At 36.1% G+C, this 14,375-nt stretch overlaps 1 protein-coding gene across 1 annotated transcript; it reads left to right on the top strand.

Annotated features, from left to right (window-relative positions):
- Positions 1-12,853: 12,853 nt before the first annotated feature.
- LOC110031202 (60S ribosomal protein L27-like) lies at positions 12,854-13,415 on the top strand. Its single transcript, XM_020734287.1, has one exon. It carries the CDS (start codon positions 12,954-12,956, stop codon positions 13,359-13,361), a length of 408 nt encoding a protein of 135 aa, XP_020589946.1. The 5' UTR covers positions 12,854-12,953; the 3' UTR covers positions 13,362-13,415.
- The last annotated feature ends 960 nt before the right edge of the window (positions 13,416-14,375 follow it).

Raw genomic sequence — 14,375 nt, 5'->3', positions numbered from 1 at the left:
GTTTCAAGGCAGGCTAAATGCTGAGATTATTTGAGAGTGATTTATTGATACTTTTAAGAGACTAGTTTGTACCTCCATGATCCAGAAAACAGATGTAGGAGAATTTTCTGAGATTGGTTCAAGGGAATAAGACGACAATACAGTATGAGGTTGAATTTACTACATTAGCAAGATATGCTCTACCAATAGTCAGTACTCCACTAGAGAAGTGTTATATATTTTTTAGAGGACCCAGAGATAACTTAAGGCACCGACTTTTTCCATTCAAGATTAAAGATTTCTCTGAGTTAGTGGAAATGGTAAGATTGATAGAAAATGATCTAAGGTCTACTATGGAACATATGAATGTGAGTCAGAAAAGATTCGGAGGAGAGTCTTTTAGAAGTAGTGGCAGTGGGAAGAAGAGTCGAATTGGGTCAAAGACTCTTGAAGAGGTTCTACAGCTTTTTGGAGTAGCGATTTGTCTATCTCAGTGAGTAGTGCTCCAGTTTGTACTTAGCATCACAGTCAATGTTAATTATTTTTGGGCATTGTTTTAGGTGTGGTCAGCTTAGCCATAAGATAGCACAGTGTCCTCAAAAAGTCTCTAATAATGGATCTGATACTCGAGTAGATCAGAGGGTTGATGGACAATAGAAGACGGTCCCATCAAGAACTTTTAGTGAAGGAAAGCATATCTTTCGTTCGGCTCCTGTTAGTTGGTTCACTATTCGGTGACTCATTTTGGCTGAGGACCCACCTCGCTTGCCCCTGCATTGAGATTTGTGTTGCCAAATCGGATCACTCATAAGGTTTGAGAGCTGCTAATGTAAATCACCCCAATATTATTTCGAGGACATGCCCGGAGCCACATTGATGGCCTTGACGTACCTACCAAGACTTGCTTTTGCATCAACCCCTAAGGTGGCCGGCGCTTCGTTGTCCGGCATCTTCATCCGCTGCCTTCGCATACCAGTCGTGGCTCCCCCCTCTCCCCACTCCCCCCCACTTCCCCAAGCCGCGTCGAAGGAGTTGGAATCCGAATCCGACTCTTCTTCTTCCGACGAGGAAGAACTCATGGATCCTTATCGCGAGGATGGTTTGGAATCAGAGGAGTTGGAATGGTTCGTTTTTTATTTTGGCCGCTGGAAAAGAGGAAAGTAAGGGCGGTGAAGAACAGGATTCTTGAAGTGTGCATATCTCGTGTACAGATTTATTATTGTTGTTTGGTGAGTGAGTTTTACATGTAGCATGAGCTTAAGGTGTTTGTGAAAGTACCTCAACTGATTTGCATTTTATATCCCATTTATCGAATCTTATTTAGCTTGGTGTTTGCCAAAATTTTCGACTTGAACTGAGAATCTCTTCCAATTAATGGCGGTCTCATTTCTATCTTAGCTGCATCGATATTTCATAAACAAAATATATCATTTTCATAGAAGAATTATGTTCAGACATTGAAATAGTACTATTTCATGTGAACTGTTGAACAGAACATGCATTAAAATTTCATAATAATTTTGATTTCATTCTTCTAAATATACCAAAGTATTACCCGTTACCATAAGCCTACTCTTCATGTTTTCTACATCACAAGCATTAGCCATGCGAGTATGTGTATGCCAAAAAAATGTTGGCACGAATCTTGATGAAATCTAACATACCAAAAGCGGCGTGATCAAAGAGAACCCACTAAAGATCAAATTACACAACACTAAGCCGAAAAGATCCATCTCCTCAGTTCCCTCAGAGTAGGATCCAAAAGTAGATTGACATACCAAAAAAGCCAATCGATCAATGAGGCCGACTGGGCAAGGATTCCGCTGACCGGTAGATAGCTTCAGTCGACCACCCACCAGAAAAAAACAGAGTCTGCCAAGCGGGCCTTGTCGGTCCAAGGAGTACCCGCCATTTACGGCTGATCGGTGGGAAGAACCGAGCTGAAGTCTTATTTATATATTCACTTGAGTATTTAAATGTTTATTTATAGTGCCTCTACTTAAATAGGGGCAAACAGATAATTGTACTTCTTGTACCTCATTTCAAATGTGTGTGTGTGTGTGTTGAGAAATTAGGACGAAAAAAAATAGAAATCGACATAAAACCAAAAGAACACAAAGATTTAACGAGGTTTGACAAAGATGCTTACGTCCTCGGGAGCAGAGCGGCGAATTTCACTATTTCAGAGGAGTCAAGTACATACCTATAGGGTTACACATCATATATATAGATAAAACCCACAAATAAAATTACTAACACGCCCTCGCTCCCCCCAACTCACTAAATTTCAAGAGACACCTCTTCAATTCCAAGAGACACTCTCTTCATTCCAGGAGACACACCTCTTCAATTCCAAGAGACATCAAATTCTGGTATATGAGCCATACCTAACAAATTTCACATTGGCTAATATCCAACCCCTTAGGAGAAATACATATGCCTAACACATCTCCACCTTGGCGAATATTCAGCCCCTTAGAAGAAATACATATATTTAACAAATCTCCAGCTTGGCAAATATTCAACTCCTTAAATGAAATACTTAATGGAGTTTCTTACACTGAAGTGGGTTGGGCAACCATGTCGTCTAACAATTGCAACATTCAACAAGTTCAAGCAATGCAAGAACTTGTTGATAATATCTGACTTGGTCAACATATCTGTTGCAATTTCATCATATGATTCAACAGAGTGAACTTCATCTACAACTGTAATTCCCAACAGTTTATAGATATTACCTGCAGTGATCTTTCCTTTCATCACAGTCAATGCACCTTTAACAATTCTGATGGTTTGTCTATCCCTATCTGCCTTAGGAATAAAATAATTTCTATGTAAAGTTCCTAAGGAAATTAAATTGTTCTTCAAATCTGGAATATGTCTTACATCACATATTGTTCTGACAATGTCATCATAAATATTAATTCTGACTTTATCAATATCAGCAATATTGTAACATTTATCATCACCTAAATAGACTGAACTAGAATCAGATAACCTGTATGAAGTAAATCATTTTCTGTTATGTGTTATGTGATAAGAGTATCTTGAATCAAGAATTCATGCATCATTCAACTGAGTTGCTGTAACTGAAAGTATATCACCATCACTATAATCTGTAATGTCTCTATGCACCATATTCATGGACTTGGAAGATACATCATGTTTCTCATCAAACTTTTTCGTGAGCTTTGGACAATCTCTCTTCATATGTCTCGGTTCCTTGTACTTATAACAATGAATCGTCTTTCTGCCTTTAGGCTTTGACTTGGAATTTCACATTCCATAACTCTCCTTCTCCTCCTTCCTTTCACGATTCTACTTACCCTTAACATATAAACTGTCGCCATGAGAGTTTTCCTCTGCATTTTGCTTCTGCTGGTTGTGAGCCAACAATGCTGCAATAATCTCATCAACTTTGATAGTTTCTTTCGCATATGTCAGAGTAGTCACCAGATGCTCATAAAAAGAAGGCAATGAATACAACAGAATCATTGTTCGGTCTTCATTCTCAATACTCACATCAAACTGTGTCAGATATGTGATTATTTGATTGAAGCCATTCAAATGCTGCGCCAGATCGGTGTCTGTCTGCATCTTCATCTCATATAGTCTTTGCTTCAGATACAATTTATTCGTTAGAGATTTGGACATAAACTAAGATTCCAATTTCTTCTATATTTTTCGTGGAGATTTCTTATTCATAACATGATACATAATCTCATATGTCAGACATAAATTTATGGTATCTGCCGCTCGTAGTTTCAATTCTTCTCAATCTTTATCTTCCATATTATCAGGTTTTGTAGCCCGCAAAGCCTTCAAAATTCCTTGTTGTGCCAACAAATCTTTCACTTTTGTTTGCCACAATCTGAAGTTTCCGGTTCCATCGAACTTCACCATCTCGAATTTTGTACCAAACATTGCTATTTGAAATTAATCCTGCAGCGAATTTTTCCTGTCTTGTGTCGAAACAAAAAACACACCAAAAATAAATTCAAAAAAACCTGAAATTTTTCTCTGTCAATTGCAGTAATTTTCTGCAATTCTGCTGTGATTCGTGAATCAAAATTTTAACACGAACCACTTTTCTTGTTCGCATCAACACCTCGGCTAAACTTGTAATAGCCATCGTATTTTTTTGAAAAAATATTTCTTCTGCGACAGCTTCACAACTGCTTCTTCAAACAGATACATCTGTCCCAAACAGACCCTAAGTGTCAGATTTTGTTTTAATCTTACATTCCTTTTACCTTTATCATAATAATGCAACAAACCAAAAGATCCTCTAATAGAGACAATTATTATATCTAGAGAACAACACATTCAAACAACAACGATAACCTAATGATGTCTCTATGAATTTTGTGTCATCAGATCATCTCCAGTATCCGGGCCTACAGATACTGGACGTAATAATTTCTCCTCCAGTAAAACATCTTTAAGGTTAATCAATCAGATTAAAAAAATAGTCAAAAGTATGGGCCTATTATAATGCACCTAATCTAAGAGTTGATTATTCATGGTTAGCCAAGTATCCAAACATACTGCTCGCACTCGGCAAACAACTTTACACAAAACTTTGGCCTCCATCAACAAACAGCTTCACACAAACTTTGGCCTCCATAAAAAAATCAATACATACCCTTTATGTATTTTTTGCGACAAGTTGCATTCATTTTATTAAAAAAATATCAATTAACTCTTGATATTTAATTCTTACATGTAATGCTCATGTACTGCAGTTATCAGTGTAGAGTAGTATATCACTGAAGGTTATAAATAAGGGATCGGAGAATGCATTCAACTTATTGCTCTTAACTCATATTTTCTAACAATCTAGTTAAATTTCAGGATGTCTTGCTCTCACGTTTCTCCTTGAATATTTTGCATGCATTATTGTTGCATGCCTGAAATTTCTTATTTTGCTTGCGTTATTGTTGGTAAGGTTATGGTATAAGATGGGTTGACTCTCTAGAACTGATGTTGTCACAATCCTCGATCTCAAAATCATAAGTTATGTGTGATTCTCCTGACCCGTGTTGTGACATCTAGTATTTGGGGGCGGCCATTATGAATTGATTTTGAGATATGATAAGTTTTACATATTTATTTAATATTTATTAATTTCTTTTAGTTTTTATAATTGATTTTATACCATATTTATCACTGATTTTTCATAGTTTTGATTTTGACAAATTTTGACTCATTTAAATTAATATTATTATATTCAAATAATTTGTCTAATTTTATCTCATACCAAGTTCACTAATCTTCTTCGCCAATTTATAGAGCCACTAATTTATAGAGCACTCTTGATTTTATTGTTCAGTATATATATATATTTTTTTTTATGAACTCATAAGTAGAAAAATGAAAGGTTTCTCATTAGATTTTTCAAGGGGTTTCATTGCAACCAGTCAAGGTTGGCCCGCGGTGGCCGGCGGATGGTGGTAAATGGTGGTTGGCGGATGGTGGCGAGCGAATCGTAAAGTGTTCCTTACATTGTTTTTACTTGATGATGAAGTTGATCATTGGTGGCTAGGCCAACAGAGCGAGAAGTCTCAAGGCCGGCTAAATGCTGAGATTATTTGAGAGTGATTTATTGATACTTTTAAGAGACTAGTTTGTACCTCCATGATCCAGAAAACAGATGTAGGAGAATTTTCTGAGATTGGTTCAAGGGAATAAGACGACAATACAGTATGAGGTTGAATTTACTACATTAGCAAGATATGCTCTACCAATAGTCAGTACTCCACTAGAGAAGTGTTATAGATTTTTTAGAGGACCCATAGATAACTTAAGGCACCGACTTTTTCCATTTAGTATCAAAGATTTCTCTGAGTTAGTGGAAAGGGTAAGATTGATAGAAAATGATTTAAGGTCTACTCTGCAACATATGAATGTGAGTCAGAAAAGATTCGGAGGAGAGTCTTTGAGAAATAGTGGCAGTGGGAAGAAGAGTCAAATTGGGCCGAAGACTCTTGAAGAGGTTCTACAGCTTTTGGGAGTAGCGATTAGTGCTCCAGTTTGTACTTAGCATCACAGTTAATGTTAATTATTTCTGGGCACTGTTTTAAGTGTGGTCAGCTTAGTCATAAGATAACACAGTGTCCTCAGAAAGTTTCTAATAATAGATCTGATACTCGAGTAGATCAGAGGGTTGATAGACAATAGAAGACGGTCCCATCAAGAACTTTCAGTGAAGGAACACCCCATTGAAGTCGAGAGATTTTGTAGAAGGCAGGCATGAGAGACTCAGACACAACATGTTACTCCTATTACTACTACCCCAACTCATCCTAGAGTTTACAGTTTGATTCAGTAGTATATCTTTCTTTCGGCTCCTTGGTTCACTATCCGGTGGCTCAATTTGGCCGGGGACCCACCTCACTTGCCCCTGCATCGAGATTTGTGTTGCCCAAATCGGATCACTCATAAGGTTTGAGTGCTGCTAATGTAAACCACCCCAATATTCTTTCGAGGACATGCCCGGAGCCACATCGATGGCCTTGATGTACCTACCAAGACTAGTTTTTGCATCAACCCCTAAGGCGGCCGGCGCTCCGTTGTCCGGCATCTTCATCCGCTGCCTTCGCATACCAGTCGTCGCTCCCGCCTCTCGCCACTACGCCCGAATGCGCACCCGCTGCCCACCCCCATTCAAGGAGTTGGAATCCGAATCCGACTCTTCTTCTTCGGACGAGGAAGAACTCATGGATCCTTATCGCGAGGACGGTTTGGAATCAGAGGAGTTGGAATGCTTCGTTTTTGATTTTGGAGCCGCTGAAAAAGAGGAAAGTAAGGGCGGTGTAGTAGAGGATTCTTGAAGACTGTATGTCTCCGTGTACAGATTTATTATTGTTGTTTGGTCAGTGAGTTTTACATGTAGCATGAGCTTAAGGTGTTTGTGAAAATGCCTCAACCGATTTGCATTTTGTATCCGGTTTATCGAATCTTATTTAGCTTGGTGTTTGCGAAAATTTTCAACTTGAACTGAGAATCTCTGCCAATTAATGTCGGTCTCATTTCTATCTTATTATATTTTATAAACAAAATATATCATTTGCATAGAAGAATTATGTTCAAACATTGAAATTTGTACTATTTCATGTGAAGTGTTGAACAGAACATGCATTCAAATTTCATAGTAATTTTGACTTCATTATTATAAATATAGCAAATATTACCAGTTAACATAATCACACTCTTCAAGTTTTCTACATCAAAAGCATTAGCCATGAGAGTATGTGTATACCAAAAATAAGTCCGCACGAATCTTGACGAAATCTAACAGATCAAAAGAGGCGCGATCAAAAGGACTCACCAAGGGTCAAATTACACAGCACGTGAGCCGAAAAGATCCATCTCCTCAGTTCTCTCGTAGTAGGATCCAAAAGTCGGTCGATAGACCAAAGAAGTCGTTTGGTCAATGAGGCCAACCGGGCAAAGATTCTGTCGATCGATAGATAGCTTCAGTCGGCTAGCCACCCGAACACAGTAGAGCCTGCCATTGTTAGGAAGGGGCTGTTTGGAAGTTAGTTTTTAGGATATCTAAAGATTTAGAGAGGATTCCTAATTCTCAAAGAGTTGAAAAGGAGAAGGAACACTAGTGGGATACTAGACTTCACCAAGGATGGTTTGCCATTTTCCAACTCAGTTCTACTCCTCACAAGCTTTTATTTCCTTGGAACTGGTAACTTTTGTGTTTTTTTTTTGGGCATCAACATACATACCAAACAATTTTCATGTATTTACTTATCTAACTCCTAAACATTTACATTTACATGCATGCCCCTGAAATCCTTAACAACACATCGAAAATACGACAACTACTTTTTAAAAGTGAAATATAACTTTCATGTATAGGTTTATGACACTCAAGTGTTATAAGTGTAAATATCAAAATTTGGGTGTTAGGTATGTAAATACATAAGAATTGTGTGGTATGTAAATTCCCCCTTTCTTTTGGGTGAATTTTTGCAGGAGTGGCTGGGCTTCCTAGCCTATTTCATTCTAAGGACGGGAATTCAGAAAAGATATCACAGGGAAGAGGACGTGCATTAGTTGCTGCATTTACATATCTCACACCTAAACATTCATTTCTACCCACATATCGCATAAAAAATAGCACGATCATCACTTTTTAAAAGTGAAATACACATTTCCATGCATAGGTTGAAAACACCGAAATGATATATATGTAAATATGAAAGTTTAGGTGTGAGATATATAAATACATGAGAATTGTTTATATATGTAAATTCCCCCTTTTTTGGCATATGCTGTAACCCTCTTTTAGGATCAAAATTGTGGAGAATCAATAGTTTCTTGAATCAAGAATCCCTTTTTTCACATCTGTTTCTCTTTTTTTTTTTTTGCTTCTTTAATTTGATTTAGAATTCATTTTTTGAATTGTTTGGGTGCAATCTGCATATCTTTATTCATTGCAGGTGGTTGGAGTAATTCATTGCATGTGGCTGGAGTAATAAACACGTTGATTCGTGTGATAGGAAAAGGAGTTGGGCTAGTTTGAAAATTTGGGCTCAATCCCGTTTGGGGCAACGGAGTGGTGGCAATGCGGTACCGCAGTGCAATTTTGTCTATTTGGATAAACAGCATTTTGACAGCTTTTTTAAAAAGTTGTCGCTAAAATCGACGTTTTCTCACCGGTCCTGACTAGGTGCGGTAACAGTTTTCTAACTGCAGCCTAAAAAAAAAAAAAAATTATAACAGCCACCAGAACTTTTTGTAACATCAGATTATTCTTCAGCAGCTTCGCAGTTGTTTCTTCATATGTTGCAGCTGCCCTAAACACATATGCACCACTCAATTCCTATGGATTTACATATCTAGCACCTGAACTTCAATTTTTATGTACATGCCACCTTACTTATCCCTGAGAACGTATATTTCACATTTTAAAAGCAAAAACATGATATTTTTTATGTGACATGAAAGATTTGGTTGATATAATACAAAAACTAAAGTTTGGGTGTATATACGTAAATCTATAGGAATTGGGTGGTATGTATGTTAATGCCTATTAGTTGCGGGATTTTGTTCCAGTAATTTAGAACCAAGAAGTCCATTCTTAAATTTGTAATCATATTGTGCTGGCTTCAGGTGAAGTTGCAGAGTTAGCTAATATCTTGTGTGAGCTAAACTGTATCTCACAGTTAGGCTAAAGTTCACTATAGCTTAGAAGTAATGGCCCTTGCAGCTACCATTAGAAGTATTGAAGTTAGGAGTACTGTTTAGAGCTACTATCTTATGAGGTTTTAATAATTAGGTGTGATGCTCCAGAATTAAATAATATATTAACAAATAGACTGGATATATAAATATGTTTTGTAGCCTTTTCTTGTCTTGATTTCATAGCCATATTTAGTGATGCATCTCTTACTTCCATGGCATACACATACACTTTCTCCTTATTAACACTTGAAAGAAAGTAGTTTCTCAAAAATCTCTTTCACTGGTTTTTTATTTTTTTGGTCAGATCTTATATTGTGTCCTCAATATTATTGTCATTTTCCCTCTCTATCTCTTATTTCGCTAAGGTTTTTTCTTCAATTGATCCATTGTATAAAAATATGTATTTTTGAATCTTTAGTTTTGCCATTTAGTCTTGTTATCTTTGAAATATCATGTGGATGAAATGTATTTTATGTATCCTATCTAATGGTCTTTGTCTTTAAGATCAATTATGAAAGTTCTAAGATGGGGTTGTAGATTCTTATTGGTGATGACGATTTCTCTTAGGACATTGGTTTGAATTCAAACTTATTGTATCATATAAGATTCAAACTATGCGGACATATATTGACTTTAATGGAGCATGATAAATGATAAATCGTATAAAAAATAGAGAAATTTGTACACATACAATTTCTTTGGTATCGTACTTATTACTCGAATCATATGTATTTATACATCCAACCTCTTAACTTTAATTTTTTTACATTTTCTCCATTTAAATCTTTCATGTCACATTATAATATTTTAATGTTTAAATAGTGAAATGCACATTTTATATAGGTGATTGTGTGAACAAAAATGAGTTCTTTAAACAACATGAAAGCCCAAGTACTAGTGAGCTTTTTGAGCGTAACAGATTGAAGCCACTAACTATGCACTTAATATTTTGGTTGTGATTATTTTAATGGTGCTTATTAGTTGTATTATTGAAGGTGACAGACTTCAAAGCTTTTTAGTCGCCCAATAGTATCATGACCCGACCCGGGACTTGAAATAAACCAAGACGGAAAACGAATGGTAGGGCGATGTCAAATAAATTTTCTATATCAACCTACAATTTAACAGATGAAAGTGCCACTATAAATTTTATCAAAATGGTATAGTTTATAATTACCTCGTTGATGGTTGTGTGCGACTTTTATAAACATTTTCTCGTCAATCGCTGATCTTTTAATAATTTAATTAAACCTAAAGAATTATTTAAAACAATTGTGAGTTAAACAAGTCAGTGAATACTCGTACTTATAAACTACAATAATACAATAAAAAAGAATAATTTGCATGTCAGTTAAGCTATTTTATATATCAATGCAAACATTTAACATGCTATTCAATTAGGTATATATCTTTATCATATTAATATTGTTTCATATATATACAACTGTCATCCGAGTCATAGTCTAAATATTGTGTCAATTAAGACACATCAATATCAATATTCTTTTTTATTTATGTGCACGGGTACATTAATGTTCCTCCGCTGTATGATTAAGGGGTGCTCCATCATAGTCAGTCATGCACATACAAACAACCAACATAAACATATCTATTCATTGCATTCAATTCAACATATCATACAAAACATACATCAAATGCATGAATAAGTAGCTATAACATCCATAACGATATGACTATTAAATAAAAAAAATATCTTATTCTGAATAAAACAGACACAAATTTCGTCAACTACAAACATATTTGAGAATAAGCAATTTATCACTATAGTTTAAAAGTACAAATACTCATCTTGATGCTGACTAATTTGTTATTTGCCTTGAGGTTAATTCTTCTAAAATCGAAAGTCAAAAACATGTTATAAATTTTTTATTAATTTATTATTTTTAAATAAACTATTAGTTTTTCATTATTTAAATATTAAATTTTTCATTATGCAATTACACTTAATTTCTTTTTAATAAAAATATTTATATATATAACTATGTTATTTATTGTTATTGTTATTAGTATTATTATTATGTTTTAATAAAAACCTTACTTTGGTCAATCATATCTCATGTGAGGGCAACACACAACTCACAGGGCAGCGAGTTGAATTCCTTCCTCCTTTCCACAATTGACTTGATTCAACCTATCAGAGTTGTCTTCTTAATTCATTGCATGAAGCTGCGCCACCTTTGTATGCCACGATCTTCTTCCTATGCACAAGGCTCTACCTAACACCCACACGACTCTTCCCTTCTCCTTATGTTCGAACACCTCCCGCACTCGATCTCCTTTCCTTTCTTTTTCGTGCATGACAGTTCCTCCTCAACTTGGCTCGATTCTTCTTCGCGAAGCTCGACGAAGAAGTGATGCCTTCTTCTTCCTTCTCTTTCCTTGCCACCGAAACAATCCCATCCTCCCGAACGACAGATACACCGCTTCTGCTCTAATTCTCACTTAGTCCTCACCGCTTGGATCGGTTAAGTTGATCCGCAACTTTATAGGTGAATTTGCCTTTTCCGCTATGATCGATTCATTTTCTCTCCCTTCCTCATTCTGTTTCAAGGCTCATCAATTCCTCTTCTTCAGTTTCACAACATTCTAGTTTTTTCTCCCCCTTCCATTCATTTGGCCTAACCCTTCCTATCATTTTTTGTGACTATTGGTTCTCCTTCATTAATAATAGACCCTTACAAAAAGGACCTAACGAGTACCCTTGAAGCTTGTCAACATTCATGTGGGTGCCTTCAATTGCGTTTACTAAGCTCAAAACTTCAGTCGAGCTTCTTCAATTGATCTCACTCACATTTCGTGAGTTCTTTTACTAAGCTCACTTGTATTGTTAGAATCTTCACATCGAGCTCGTCGACAGCTATTTGACTGTACTACAATGCTCGATGAATAGTTCTTTGATGCTGAATAAAAAGAACTATGTCCCACCATCAAGTAGATAACCATTTATTGATTGCCTGACATTCATACCAAGGATCTTATCAAGTGCGACTCTACTTAGAATCTGTATTGTACAACGTATAATGTAGCATTTTATTTATTTCTTAGACCCTTGCATGATCACATAAGATCTATTGTATATAAGTAGTAGGGGGACTCTGACTCTCTCAGATTCTCTCTCTATCTATATCTCTACAAAATTCCTCAACACCCTTCCACCTCTTTTATAGGATCTTTTCAGAATTGTATGACTTTCTGGATTATACGAGATCATACTTCCAGTTCATCAGTGACAAATGTAAAAATTCAAGTGGAAGTGTTGAATATGTAAATACATAGGAATTAAGAGATCTATGCAAACCTTCCAAGCTAATTTTTAAGGAAATTTACATACATACCAGACAATTCCTTGTATTTACATATCTGAAGCCTAAACTCTTTTTTCATACATGCCACCTAATTCCTCGGTATTTACATATTTAATTTTTTTTTTAATTTATGCTAACTTATCCATGCACGAGAAAAGATTTATTCCACTTTAAATTTAAAATAATAATATTTTTATTTGATAGGAAAGCAATGGATTACAAATGCAAAAACAAAAAAAAAAAAAAATTTAGGTGTTATATATGTAAATGCACAGGAATTGGGTATGCAAATGACCATTCCTTCTACGGGGGTAACCTCGTAATATCACTGGTCCCCCCATCCAATAATTTTAAGGATTAGGGTTTCGGATCGACCACAAGTTGCCGCCACAACCTGCAGAAGAGAAGGGCGGAGCCCCCGTAGGAAGAGGGAGAAAGGTTTCAAAGATGGTGAAGTTTCTTAAACCCGGCAAAGCCGTCATCGTACTCAACGGCCGCTTCGCTGGCCGGAAGGCGGTCATCGTCCGATCCTTTGACGATGGAACCCGCGACCGCCCTTACGGCCACTGCCTCGTCGCCGGTATCGCCAAGTACCCCAGGAAGGTCATCCGCAAGGACTCAGCGAAGAAGACGGCAAAGAAGTCTAGGGTGAAGGCTTTCCTTAAGCTGGTCAACTACACCCACATTATGCCCACCCGATATACTCTCGACGTCGATCTCAAGGACGTTGTCACTGTAGATGTGCTCCAGTCTCGCGACAAGAAGGTCACGGCCTGCAAGGAAACCAAGGCGCGATTCGAGGAGCGATTCAAGTCAGGGAAGAATCGATGGTTCTTCACGAAGCTAAGGTTCTAGGAACTTAGGAAGAAATTTGAAAGCGTAGGTTTGCTTTTGGAGCAATCTAATGTCGTAATTTTAATTGTTAAAATGTCGTAATTTTAATTGTTGTTTTTTGTCGGAATTATGGTTCCGGTACTAAAGTGCTTCCCATGGCTTTGAATTTTGCTGTTGTGAATTTCTAATTGTGCTGTGAGCTATGCTTATCTTCATGAATTCAATACATTGAATTTTTCTTTCATTTGCGCTCTATGTTGGCTGCTTTGCTTATTTTTTACTGCTATAAAGTGATCCTAATATTCCAAATTTATTGAATTTTATTTTTTATGACTGGATCTATTATATTTATATTGGTTTTTTATCCGAATACTGATGTAATTATTTGATAATGTCATCTATTAAATTGTGAATTTCTGTTTTTAGATCATGACTGCCTGATATTTGCAAAGTGCCTGCTATACATGCCGCATTTTCCAATCAGACTTGAACAATGTTTTCATTGGTTTTGTGTTATCTTTCTTAAAGAATGTAAATTTTTTCAAACGACTACCTATAATTTGTTTGAAGCTTATTGTGAAACTTATGCCAACATTATGAAATGAATCCAATTTTGAATTTTTTTATTTGCTAGGGCATTCTACAAAAATGATGTTCTAATTTAATCTGATTTTTTTTGGAGAAGAAGCAGGTGTTATGAAGAGACATCACGTGTAAATGTTGCATCAAAATTAACTAGATTGTGCTGCTACATAGGAAAGAGTTGGAAGTTTTCTTCAAGTGTTGCATCACAAATTAACCTAATTGCGATAAAAATGTATAAGAGTTGGCTCGATCTAACTTAAGTTTACATTTTCTACATGGAATTTAGTGAATTTAAATACGAGACTTTTTTTACTGGGTGCAATGATCAGGCAAAAAAGAATTAATATTGCTTCTTTGTAAGAAATTACTCAATTAGGGTGGAACTTTAGAAATCCAAAGAAATTATGGAAGGTTATGTGCAATTGTATCCATAGCATGTCGAAATTAAGA

Source organism: Phalaenopsis equestris, unplaced genomic scaffold (genome assembly GCF_001263595.1).
Source record: "Phalaenopsis equestris unplaced genomic scaffold, ASM126359v1 Scaffold000787, whole genome shotgun sequence".
Classification (NCBI taxonomy): domain Eukaryota; kingdom Viridiplantae; phylum Streptophyta; class Magnoliopsida; order Asparagales; family Orchidaceae; genus Phalaenopsis; species Phalaenopsis equestris.
This window is presented reverse-complemented; position numbering and strand designations above follow the sequence as displayed.

Coding starts and splice junctions, on each gene's coding strand:
- LOC110031202 (XM_020734287.1), top strand. CDS start 12,954: ATGGTGAAGTTTCTTAAACCCGGCAAAGCCGTCATCGTACTCAACGGC.